This window comes from Equus quagga, chromosome 9, assembly GCF_021613505.1.
Source record: "Equus quagga isolate Etosha38 chromosome 9, UCLA_HA_Equagga_1.0, whole genome shotgun sequence".
In the NCBI taxonomy this organism is placed as follows: Eukaryota; Metazoa; Chordata; class Mammalia; order Perissodactyla; family Equidae; genus Equus; species Equus quagga.
In genome coordinates, this window is record NC_060275.1 from 25,023,471 (window position 1) to 25,036,758 (window position 13,288).

The 13,288-nt window shown below is 48.9% G+C and overlaps 1 protein-coding gene across 1 annotated transcript in view; it reads right to left on the reverse strand.

Annotated features, from left to right (window-relative positions):
• The window catches only part of MAPK4 (mitogen-activated protein kinase 4), a 58,303-nt gene that overhangs the window by 11,030 nt on the left and 33,985 nt on the right, over nucleotides 1-13,288 (reverse strand). Inside the window, exons 2-3 of the mRNA XM_046671140.1 lie at nucleotides 2,117-2,261; nucleotides 69-230 (exon numbers count right to left, since the gene is read on the reverse strand). Of these exons, the coding sequence (XP_046527096.1) occupies nucleotides 69-230; nucleotides 2,117-2,261 (307 nt within the window). The remainder of the gene's footprint in view (nucleotides 1-68; nucleotides 231-2,116; nucleotides 2,262-13,288) is intronic.

Genomic DNA, 13,288 nt, shown 5'->3' on the forward strand with positions numbered 1-13,288 from the left:
CCCCACTCCCCCGAGGTGAAGCCAGAGCGCAGCCTCCAGACGCTGGCCTGGCTGTCAGGCTCAGGTACCTTCGCTGTTCACTTCGGGGAGCAGCTTGCGCAGCGGCCTCTTCACCTCCCAGGTGCTGCTGACGAAGGAAGGCATCACCCTGAGCAGCTCGTCCTTGTCCTCCTCCCGGATCACAGGGATGGTCTCCAGGATGAGCTGCATCTGCTCCAGCTCATGTGCCCCTGGGGAGGCAAACACCAGATGGTCAAGCGTGCTGCCCAAGTGGCTGCAGTGTATGGAAGCCCCAAAGTGGCTCCAGGAGCCTGGGAAGGGCAACACAGAATAGTGGGAGCAGCAGTAGGCTGGGAGCCAGGGGCCCTGGGTTCCTGTTGTCACTCTGCCACTAACTTGCTGTGTGACTGTGGGCAGGCTGCTTGCTGTCTTTGAGGCTTGGCTTTGTCACATGTCTCTGCCTCTGGAATGGACCACTCTGACATAGACTGAGTCAGCTAGTGCTAAGGTGATGGGAACAGCCTGGCCCAAGGCTTTCGAAGGCCCCTTCCCATATGCCTCTCTGCCTGTTCTTTACCAGGCTGGGGATGGAAATGATTTTAAGGCTAGGAATGAGCCTTAGTTTTTGATCTCCAATTAGGAGGATTCCAATTAGGAGGAAAAAAATCAGAAATAAGAAATTGGGTTTGGAATGAATCTTGAACACAGTACCTCTGTGCTCCTTTGGGCAGAGGGAGGAAGACAGGCTACGCCAGGTCTGTGGGAGAAGTGTGGCGGGACAGCATGGAGCCAAGCATTCATTCACTCCTTCAGTCACTCATTCATTTATTCATTCAACAAATAATTATTTGTGGAGCACCTTCTCCCTGCCAGGCATCATGGTGGATGCGGGAAATGGACACTGTTCTCATCCCTAAGAGGCTTCAGTCTCTATGTGTCTCGGAAACTAACTCATCAAGGGCCGGCTTGGTGGTGTAGTGGTTAAGTTCACGCACTCCGCTACGAGGGCCAGGGGTTTGCTGGTTTAGATCCTGACCTATATACCACTCATCAAGCCACGCTGTGGCGGTATCCCCATAGAAGAATTAGAAGAACTTAGATTAGGATATACAACTATGGACTGGGGCTTTGGAGAGGAAAAAAAAAGAAGAGGAAGATTGGCAACAGATGTTAGCTCAGGGCCAATCGTCCCCACCCAAAAGGAAAGAAGGAAAGAAACGAAGGTAGGAAGGGAGGAGGGACAGAGGGAGGGAGGGAGGGAGGAAGGAAGGGAGGAAGGAATAAACTAACTCATCTTCTACACCCAGGCAATCATTGACCGCTGGGTCAGGCTTTGGCACCACGGGTGTGGCTCAGGTCTGTGTCCTTGCTACCCTCTCTGACTCCCAGGCTGTTCTGACTTCCACTTTTCCTTCCATTTTCCCTTGAGTAGCTTTCTACTTACCTCTCCTAGGATAAATCCAGCCAAGCCTCTCCCTGTTCCAGCTGCATGGAGGGCCTCCCCTTACCACCGTTCCCCATGGATTCTAGTCTGCCAGAAGCTGGTGGCCTAGGCTGGGGCTCTTCCGTGTCCCCCAAGGATGCCATGTGTGGCACTAAGCATATGTGAGTGCTGTGCACGCTGCCCCAGCAAGTGCCTACAGCAGCAGGGTCTGCTCTGACGGGAGAGGAGGAGAGGCCTGAGACTGGAGAGGCCTCTGCGCAAGCTGCTCCCCGAAGGTCCCTTTGGCCTCTCCCTGCATTGGGCTCATGGAGGGTCAGTTCAGGGCCCCCCTGGGTCCCCTCTCCAAATGAGCACTCCAGACCAACCATTCACAGTGGCAGGGAGTGAGGAGGAAGGGGCTGAAAACGTAGGGTGGGTGTTTTCAGAGGTTAATCTCAAAGTGTTGGAATGCAAGTGATTACTTGATTTTCAAAGTTCTGTGCTCAAAAGGCTCTTTTCAGCCTCTCTAGTATTTTGTCTGAAATGAGAATAGGCAGTGCCATAAAAGCCACGGGGGTAATTTCAAAGAGAAAGGCTAGTATATTTTGGGATTAGCATGTTTTTTGCAGTCAGTTCTCCCTTTTTATAGAAGGACACCAGAGGAGAAGGGAGGTGGCACCGTCAGCAACTTACCTGCAAAGAGCATTCTCCCCGTGAGCATCTCGGCCAGGATGCAGCCGGCGGCCCACATGTCGATGGCTTTGGTGTAGTTGTTGGGGGAGAGGAGCAGGCGAGGTGAGCGGTACCACTTCGTTACCAACCCTTCTGACAGATGACCCTGGAAGATGAAATCCCCGGTTCCAAAGATCAGCCCTTTGCAGATACCCTCCCTCCCATGCATCTTCTCGTTTCCCTTCACACGGAGACAGGACGCCTTTCAAGATCCCCTTCACCCTCGGTCCTTGCCTGGAAGAAGCATTAGGGAACAGAGGTCTGGTTTGTGGGGCTCAAAGTTTTGGTGGGGGAATCTATGAGGCCCTGGAGTTCTCCTCTGGATCCAGGATACCAATATTCTAAAAGGATGATTTCCCATCCCAACTTGATGTAACTAGGTAGAACAAATCTGCCCTCATCTACAAGTAAGATGGATAAATAGGAGCCACACTCAAGTTTATTACCACCATCAACAGAGTAATGATGAGACACTGGAATTTCACTTATCCGGTGGCTGAATCTCAGAAATAGCCATACATTTGACATCAAGCCAGTTGCTTTGGTGCTGATGATTAGAATTAATGCTGCTACAATGCCAGACACCAAGCTCCTGGCGAGAACAGACAAGGCCAGCTTCATAATGGGTGTAGGTGAAGGGAGTTATGGAAGCACCTCAGAATGACACAGTGGACACAGCTTTGGTCGGCTCAGAGGATTCTGGCATTCTACAGAGGGTCTTTTTGGAGGATAGATGTTCTAGCTGATTTCAGCCACTGCTCCATGACTTGGTCTGGATGGACTCCCTTATTATGGGATAGCGTGATGACACAGGTGTTTTAGCACAGATAGGAAGTTTAGCCAGGCAATTTGGAAATTGTTCTCTACGCAATTCAGAAATCTGGCCCAGCAGTGAAACCTGGGAAATGTCCATTTGGGTTACCTGGAATAGTCTCTCTAAAGTGAGAAAACACCCGTTTTGAGTCAAGGTGAGACAGTTCAGACCAAGGGGATCCCATGCAAGATTCTAGGGATGGTCTTGTTATTTGCTGATGCAATTCCTGTTAGCATCCGAATTCTCCTTTGTACTAATGTAAAAAATATCACAGACCCAAGCTGAGACACGAAAAGTTAGGAAGCCTAAGGACCCAGGGGTTTTTGATCGATTAATCTGAAATCTCTTTATTTGTTGAGCAAAAATTTACGAAGTGTTTAAAACCTTCTGAGAGCCCCACAACTATGACAGCAGGTTCTCTTCTCTGGGACACATATTTCTTCAGAGTAGGCCCTCAAACGAGTGAAGGAAGGAGGAAAAGAGGAAAAAACTCCTTAGCTGGAAATGACTACACATACCCATTGCCTGGCCTCAATGCTCCAACCAAAATGAACTTCTTACAGTTTTCTAAATGTGCCCCTCTTTCTCTCTGGGCATCTGCCTGTGTCCATTCCATGGACGGATGTCCTCACACCCATGCCCTACCTGGCTGACCCACACTCAGGCTGGCTTCTTCTCAAAAGCTTCCCAACTCTGGCATGAGGCTGATGCCTCTTCCCAGGGGCTCCACGGTCCCTGTTTTCTTACTGTTTCTTTACTTCTCTGCAGTCCCCCACTGCCTAGGACCACTAGACTATAACACCTCATGGGCGGCAGCTGTATCTTGTTCCACAGCCATTTCTGATTTGCCAAGTCTCAAGTCTGCCTCCTAGGAAGTGTTCAGTTAACACTGTAGAGTGAATGAATGAATGAATGCGTAAGGAAGGTCTTCTGTGGTCTGAACTTCCTTCAAAATGAGGCATCTTCTAGGGGCTGGCCCGGTGGCTCAGTGGTTAAAGTTCTGCACACTCCACTTTGGCAGCCCCGGGTTCATGAGTTTGGATCCTGGGTGTGGATCTACTCATCAGCCACACTGTGGAGGCATCCCACATACAAAGTAGAGGAAGATTGGTTTAGATGTTAGCTCAGGGCTACTCTTCCTCAGCAAAAAAAGAGGAGGATTGGCAATAGATGTTAGCTCAGGATGAATCTTCCTGACAAAAAAAAAAAAAGAAAATGAGGCATCTTCTGCAGGGACCACTGACATCCTCTTCTTTGACATACTTGACTTTACGGAGAGTTCCAATTCCCACTTTCAAAGGCAGGTGAGGAATTTACAAAAGTTAACAGCCACTTACGCCTTGCCTTGTTCCAAAAAGGATTGGTAATTATAAGTAACTTTTTAAAAGTCAGTTTTGTTAAGGTATAATTTACATACAGTAAAATTCACCCTTTTTAGTGTACAGATCTATGAGTTTTGACAAAAATATAGAATCAGCTAACCACCATCACAATCAAGGTATATAACAATTCCATCATCTCAACAATTCCCTTGTGCCTCCTTCTGGTCACCCCTCCACCCCCTGCCCCCCAGCAACCACTGTTTTCTGTCCCTTTAGTTTTGCCTGGTACAGAATGTCATAGAAATGGAATCACAGTATGTAGCCTTCTGAGTCTAAATTCCTCCACTTAGCATAATGAATCCAGACTCATCCATGTTGTTGCATGTACAGTAGTTTGTTAGGAGTTGAGGTTTGATTCCAAAAATTAAAGGGACAAACCAAACTGTCTGTAGAGTTCACTTCTGGGTGGGGGGGTTATAAATAAAGAATGGGCTGATCTTATTTTCCAGTCGGAGGCTGAGACTGTCAGAGGAAGACTAAAGCAGAGTATCCAGAGGGAAGGTGACATAAGGGGAGTGTTCTCTGAAATATAGATGAGCAGTCTTTGATGGAATGGAATTCCCTATAACTGACGCTCGTCTGTCTGCAGCATCTAGGACTAAAGTGGGGACGCAGGGGGCTTCCTTCTGAAACACCTGCCCTGAAAGTAAAAGAAAGATGTTCTCATGGGCAAGGCTACCTCTGGAATTATGGGCGAGGCCATGAGAGCAGCTGGGAAAGTTCACGCTGGCTTTTCTTTACCTTTGAATGAAAACCAAGAACCTGCTGGATTTTTGTTAACCACTAGCAGCTCCCCTATGGTTACTCATCCCTTGAGCTCTTTCGAAAACATAGAGGATTTAGTGACGTGTTTCAGAAGCCATGGGGCAGAGGAGAATTTGGGAAGATGTGGTGTCTTCTGCCAGGCTCTGCAGCAAGAGGAGCCCTGAGGAAGGAGGGTTGGGAACAAATGGGAGGCTCCATTCCTGGGTCTGTGGGGTGGGGAGGCCAGGAGTCCTGCCCTCAGCTGAGATAAGCCCTGGGTGTCTGAGCGGGAGAGGCTCTGGGGCTCACAACACAGTACTGGTGATCTGCATTCAAGAGAGGAGTTTCAGTTGAGTGGATGGAGTGAAAGTCAGAATTTTCTAGAATAATAAAAAAAAATCTTTAAGGAATACACAGGAGTCGAGTCTTCATTTTATCAGAAGGGCCCATAAATCGGCAAGTGTATTGGCTCAACAGAAACCCTTAAATGGCTTTCCTGCCCGAGCCTGCAGTGTGAGCATAGTTTCAGCTCTATTTGCATATAGAGGAACCTGTCCTCAGTGGTCAGACCCGGTCTCCCTGGGGGGCTCGCCCATCGGCAGGCTGACAGAGGAGGGAATGGGTGGGATGGCAGGCACATGCATGGCGCAATGTCATGTGAGCTGTAAGGCATCACTGCTCTGAGGAGACAGGATGCCTGCAATTCTCCGTGGCCACCTCTCAGCATGCAAGTGAGATTGGAATTGCCCTTTCCCCAGTGTCCCTTCCTCCTGCCATCCTGTCCCTTGGTGTTCCAAGTAAGAAGCCAACTCTGGAGGCCCCACCGGAAGGCAGCTGGACACGGTTTCCTGTCGAGACCCTGTCACGGGGGCCTTTAGGTCTTCTTCAGTGATTGCTCCAACCAGCCCATTTTGCTGTCCTTTTAGAGTCACGTAGAGCCAAGGGGAGGCTTTGACTCTGAAAGCTTCAGAGGTGTTTGGGAAATAATCTAGCAGCAGCTGCCCTGGGAAGAGGGTAATTAGGGGCCCCAACTGATCCAGAGGGAAGGCATTATTAAAGCTCTGAGCATTCTCTTTGCAGAGGGAGCAGGGAAGTGTGGACTCAGTCCCAGCTGCCTGCCAGGGAATTCAGAACTGCCTCCCTCAAACTCAACCTGGAGGGGTGGGCACCCATGTGCTCCTCTGGCGAGCCAGCACTGAGTGGGCTCCAGTTCTGTTCTGGTTGCCTTCACTATGCCTCCACTTGCCCTGAGCCTGATCTCTTGGGTCTGGGAGTCTGAAGGCTGGAAGAGAAGGTATGATCCAATAAGCCATCTACTCTTTAATGATAACATGCCTGCTGGCCCCTCCCAGGATTAGGGTGAATTTAAATGTGAACAACATTCTCCCAAAAATAAAAGCCCAGTCAACTGTAGCTCTGTGCGTGTGGTGGGGGGGATTACAGGGTGGGAAGGGTTGTTTCACCCTTCATACTGAATGGATGCTTCCAGGCCTGGATGGTGTGGGGCTCTGACAGTCTCACCTTCCCAAGCAGAAGTCTCTAGCATATGTCCTGGGAGCCCAACATGTGTCATCCTGTCACCAGCCATACACTCTGACCTATTTCTCTTGTTTTGCTGAGAAGTAGACGTGCGTCCTTGAGGTTGTCAGTTTCAGGTATGTTCCAGGAAGATCTAAACACCAACCACCTTAAACTGGACCAAAACCCCACTGCCAGAGTGATGCCTGTGCACATGGGCAGAGAAGTGTACAAGAGTAACCTTTGCTTCATTAACATAGTAAAATCCCTGCCCGGGGGGAGCTATACCACAGTTTTAGGCACAAGTAGGTGTGAACAGCAACTGTGCCTGCACCAGCTTTGCCCTGCCTCCACAGGCCATGACAGAACTCTCCTTTTGAATATTCATTTCCCACCCAAACTCCCCTTTTGAATATTCATTCCCTACCTCAAATAAAAGGCACCTGCTTCCCCTTGCTCAGGGAGCCACAACTTTGTGAAATATTCCCTGTAGGCTCCTTATTTGCTGCAAATAAAATTTTACTTTGTGTGACAACTACTTCTGGTGAAGACTTTGATTTTAACTCACCAAGAAGCAGACCCACACTGGTCCAGTAAAAATCCCTCTGTGGCAGAAACGAAGATGATTAAGATCATCCCTATCTTCAAAGAGTGTATACTGTGGTTAAAGAGACGAGATGTTCAATATGAAAAGACAACTGGAAAGACCAGGAAATGATCACAGGCACCATTTATGTAGGACTTGCTCTGTGCTGGGCTCTGTGTTTGCATTTTACATGAGTCCATTCAGCAATCCTTCCATCAGCCTCTTGATGCAGGCTCTTCATGGGGTAGTAACACAACTCATCCAACGTCATATGACTAGGAAGTGGTCCAGGGTATCTGGCTCCAGAGCCCATACTCTAACCTGTATGCTGCTGGACCTTCACCACTGTGCATACGCATGAGAGTCTATGGAGGCAGGGAAAATCATGCTCAGAGTGCAGAGGGGTGATATTTTGTCCTAAAAAGGGTCAGTGAAGGCTTCATGGGGGTGAGGTGTGAGTTGGTCTTGATGGATGGGGACATCTTAGATAGTTGTGCTGGGGAACATTGGAGTTGGTGATAAGAGCCAGCGTGGGTAAAGCTGAGGGAAGTGAGAAGACCAAGAATATTTTCAGGGGACAGAGAGACATTTGGACATGTGGACAAATGGGACATGGTTGGGGGGTGCTGAGGAGAATGACCTTTGTTCTGTAAGTCAGCAGTCCCTGCATGAGAATCAGGAGAAGTGCTTGCAAGACGTGCAGATTGCCCAAAGCTACTGAATTACAGTCCTCAGATCTCCACCTTGAATGAACCCTTATGCCCCCTCCCAGTTTGAGAACCCCAGGAAGGACAAAGGGAGTCGTGGAGGGTTGCAGAGCGGGGAAGGAGGCATAGTGGAGTTTCAGTGTAGGCTGTGGAAGGGCCACATGCCTCTCTGCTTTTCTGGTTAGCCCCGGGCAGGCTTGCCCTGTGGTAGGGCCCCTGCTGATTCTTACTAGTGGGTGGTGTGCTCGCGGAGCAAGGCGGCTGCTGGCTCTGCACTCTGTCACTCACAGCCTGAGAGGTTTGCAAGCCAGGCTGGCAGCAAAGATGCTGCTGTCTGGATAGCAGGGGATTAATGGGCTCAGGAGGCCCCTGGGTACCACGCTTCCTTGGAAGGGGGCAGGAATGCACATATTCGCTCCTGTCTGATCTAGAAGAACCTGGGTCAAGGGAAAAAGAAATCAGGCTATGGGAAGTAAAACTTTTAGCCTTAGGGGGGTCAGTGGGGGCTGTTGCATGGATGCTGTGATTCCTGTAGAGGCGCAGGTTCCCAGGAGACCTCCTGGTGGATGTGCTGTGGAAATCAAAGGCATGTTACACAAAGAATGGGAAAGATGGGCACTGTCAGCCTGGAGAGCATGGGGTGGGGCACAAAAGCTGCCTTTAGACATCATTTGCAAAGGCTGTCACATGGACGAGGAGTGAAGCTTGTTCTTTGAGGCTCTGGGGACAAATGAGAGGCAAAGTGTGAGACGGAAATCTATGCAATTTGATAATAATACCTACATTTACTGAGCTCCTCTAACTGCTCTAACTGCTTTATGTGGATTAACTCATTTCATCCTCACAACAACCCCATGAGGTAGGAACTCTCCTTATAGTCATTTTACAGTGAGGAAACAGAGGCACAGGGAAGGTAAGCAACCTATTCACAGTCACACAGGCTGTAAGTGGCACAGCCGGGATTCAACCCCAGGCTGTGTGGATGTAGCACCTTTGACCCGAATCTGCCTTTCACATAAGAGAGCCCTCTAAAGCCATCAGAGCTGTGCAAGGAGGGACTGGGCTCCTAGACAGGCAGAGGCGTCCAAGCACAGAATGGACAAGCTCGTGGAGAGGCTCGCTAGCACCCACTCTCCTGGTGGATGCTCCGGAGCACAGCTTCTCAGACGTTGGTGTACATTCGAATACTTGGGGACCTGGACGGATGAAATGCTGATTACACTTATCAGATGAATAAGGCGATGCCAACGCTGCAGGTCAGAGGACCTCACTTGGACCAGAAGGCCCTAGATGGTCTTTAATATCCTGCCTGCCCTGAGGATTTATGATCCCCCTTGCTCACAGGCCAGGGAGTTTTTTCCCACCGAGCAGCAGACTGACCTATAATAGGGGTTAATTCTTCATATTACAGACACTCATCAAAAGATCATTTAGAAAAACAATACCCTCCCAGAGGCCCAGTTTAAACAGAAATATATGGCCTTCCTCTCCACAGTCTTCTTCCTCGGAAGGTATAATTCTTATTTATGCCACTGTCCATATCAGGCATGGTAGAAGTCTTTTTAAAAAGAAAGGACACCACAGCCAAATAGCCTTTCTTATTGCTGATTCCAAACTCATTCTATTAAACTCATTTCCAGGAAAATATGCAGCAGGGGATCTCTTAAGCTGAGGGAAGGAAAACACACTCTTCAAAGCCCAGCGTACAAGTCATTGGTAAGTCATCTGGCACATTCCGTTTATGCAGCTGAAATACACATGGGTGAAGAAATGGTGCAGTCAAATGAGCTGCACTGGGTTTTCATTAGATGTCCTACATGCTGCTTTGCTGCCCTCCTTTCTCAGGGCTGCCCCTTCCCCACTCCATGCTCTGGGGGACCCGTGCAGTGAAATTCACCATCTTTTCTCAGGTTTCCATGGTAATCAACCAAAGCCCAGTTCAGTTCCCATAGGTGCACAGCCCCCATGAGGTCACTTCTCTTTATTTTTTTAAAATTATGATAGAATTGCTTTTTAAAAAATAACTTATCTTTAATTGTGGCAAAATATACATAAAATTCATTGTCGTAACTGTTTTTAAGTGTACAGTTCAGTGGCATTAAGTACATTCACACTGTTGTGCAACCATCACCACCCTCCATCCCCAGACTCTACACCTTGCAAACCTGAGTCTGTCCCCATTAAACAATGACTCCCCATCCCTCTCGCCCCCAGCCCCTGGCAACCACCCTTCTATTTTCCGTCTCTATGAATTTGGCTACTCTAGGTACCTCATCTAAGTGAAATCGCACAGTATTTGTCCTCTTGTGACTGGCTTATCTCACTCAGCATAATGGACTTGCCCTTACTTTTAAAGATTTTATTTTCCCTTTTTCTCCCCAAGGCCCCCCCGGTACATAGTTGTATATTCTCAGTTGTGGGTACTTCTAGTTGTGGCCTGTGGGACGCCACCTCAGCACGGCTTGATGAGCAGTGCCATGTCCGCACCCAGGATCCGAACCAGCGAAACCCTGGGCCACTGAAGTGGAGGGCGTGAACTTAACCACTCGGCCACAGGGCTGGCTGCCCCCCTACCCACCTTGTTTTTAAACAGCAGGAAATTGGGAGCAATGCAGTTGGGCTTCTTTTTGAAAAGCACTTTCTTGAAATGTGGTTGTCTTCTAATTCAACTAGAGCTCACCATCACAGATAAAAGCTTTGGACATTATCCTCATGGGGTCCAAATCACGAACTCTAAATTTTGTTACAGTTCAAAGATGTGACAAAATGTTTTGTTTGTTTGGAGATGCACCAGGATCATCAGCTCTAACACCACCATTCTCACCACCACCAGCTGCTGGGCTGCTTAGAGAGCTGGGTGGAGGGGAGGCTTTGTTCAGCTGCTTCAGACTCAGTTTTCCCATCTGCTGGTCTCCCAAGCTTTCCTCTGTTGGGCGCTAGAGTCCTGGGATGGTGCATCACAATCAACAGCGATCTTTAAGTGAGGGGCCCTGCTGGGCCAAAGTGATTAATTTTTAATGGGTCAGTCTGTGAGCAAATGGCTCCTTTTCGGAGGATGCATTAACTGCCAGGCCATAATTAGACCTTTGTCTCGCTGACTGTCACGGGGAAATCTGGTGGCTCCTGGAGCCCCAGCTCTCAAACCTGCTCCATGTTAGCACCTGGAGAACTTAAGAAAATTCAGATGCTCAGGCCACCCGCCATAACACCTACAGCAGAATCTCTGGGCGTAAGATTTAAAACTCTCCAGGTGATTCCAGTGTGCAGCCATGTACGAGAACCAGTGTCCTAGAGATCTTTGGTTCATCTGCTTTGGAAAAGTAAGCAATATTTTCACTGTTCCTCAATTAGCGCAGGCTTCTATTTCTAGCTCCACTCTAATGAGATGAATCCTTGAGTAAGCACAGAGGTCTTCTCCAGACAGCTGACGGGAGTAAAAATTTACTGAAAAAGAAACAAAATAACAATAGCTGCCATTTACTGAGAACTTCCATTCTGCCAGGAACTGTGCCAAGTGCTGCTTTATTATGAGTGCATTTAATTATCAGAATGACCCTATGGAAAAAGTATAGACCGGTGAATAACTTGACGAAGGCCAAATCAGCTAATAATTGTCAGCAATGAGATTCCACCCCGGCAGTGAACCAAGCTAAGTCCCTGTAATTGTGCAGCATACATTTTAGTAGGAAAGACAGCTGAACAAACAAATGTATACTATGTCTGGTGGAAAGAATGCTAGAAATAAAAATAAAGCAGGGTAAGGAGATGGAGTGATTGACTGGGTGGGTGGTCTGGGAAGGCCTCCATGATAAAGGGACATGTGAGCAGAGATCAGAGTCAATCAAGGGAGTGGCCCATGTGGCCATGTGGGTGAAGAATATGAGAGAAGTTGATCTCTGAGCTCCAAGTCTTCACTTTCCGCCCCCCACTCTAGTCCCCAAATGAAGGCAGCACTCTTGTTTTTCTCCTCCCACTTAGCAAACCCTCCTCTCAGATCCCTCATTAACACCCAGGTATAAATAACTGAGAACATGTTAGAAGGGGGAGAAAACTATTTGTTGAGCACTCTTTATGCACAAGGGATTTTGCCAGCATTAGCTCAGGTGACCTCATGGTAAGTATTTATTTTTTCATTTTATAACTGGGGAAATTATTGCAGCTCCCTCCCCTCTGCCTGGTTTAGCTGGCAAGCCTTTGTGCTCCTGGACTCCATCTCCAAATTCCTAACTCCATAGTAGGGGAGGCCCAGAAGGCAAACACCAGCTGTTTTATCTCTGTCTGCAGTCTGCAGGGCAGGTGCTCACTTTAAATGCAGTGAATGAATGGAATAAAAACTTTAAGCAAAAAGCCTGATTGATATGCCCATGGTGGAATTTCAGGAACTGACCACCCGTCAAGAAGAGATTATTTTGAAGTTTGTTGGCCACGTTAGAACCGCAGCACAAAGGTAGCCGCCATGTTCCAGTCCTGCCCTCTGAAATCTCGGGGCTCCTGCAGGCATGGGGTGTGGCTGTAGATTTCTAGGTGGCATTACCATGATGCTACAGTGTAGCAGCTGGGCTCTTTGGGCCAGTGATCTTGCCCCGCGCCAACTTAGAGGTGACACTCAGCACTTTATTGCATCCCTTCCACCTCTATTCTCAAAAAGAAAGAGAATAGGAGTTCCAAAGCCCTTCTGAGTAACGTGTACAACAACAATGGGTATGTGCCAGGTGCTGACCACGTGCTGGGTACCACCCTGAGCTCTCTCCGTGTTCTTTCATTTGATTATCACGATGGTCTCACAAGGTGAGCACTGACTGGCACCGTCCCTGCTCCATGGGGAGGGGGAGCTGACGCAGGGAGGTCAACGACACACAGTACTAACGTCACAAGTCCCCCAGAGGACAGTCCAGTCCCCAGAGTTCCTCTCCTGCTCCCAGACACCCATTTCTGCTCACACTGTCCTCACACTTGCAGAGTGTGCTCAGAATCAAAGGTCCTTCTTGGGCTCGCCCTTCCCCGAGGGCTCTGGGGTATGAACCACCACCCTTGCGAAGATAACCAAGACGGAATCAATAGACCAAGCAAAGTAAGAGAGAAAGACTGCATCTCATCGTCTTGCTGTTTTCCATCCAGGATCAGGTGGAACTCAGAAGGGTGTGGCAGGTTTCAGAGTCCCCAGGTGGCTCAATAACACAGATGGCTGTGGGAGGGGACTGGCATTGGGCCTGAGAAAGCTTCCCTAAAGCTGTTACAAGTCCCTCTCTCCCAGGGTCCTGGGAACGGGGGCGTCTGGGGAAGGAGGCGTTGGTCAGTGCAGGGGGACAGCAGGGCCTGGCCCATGTGTAGGAAGGAAGGAGCTGCCTGCAGAACTGGGCAGAAGGAGGCGGAAAAGCCCTG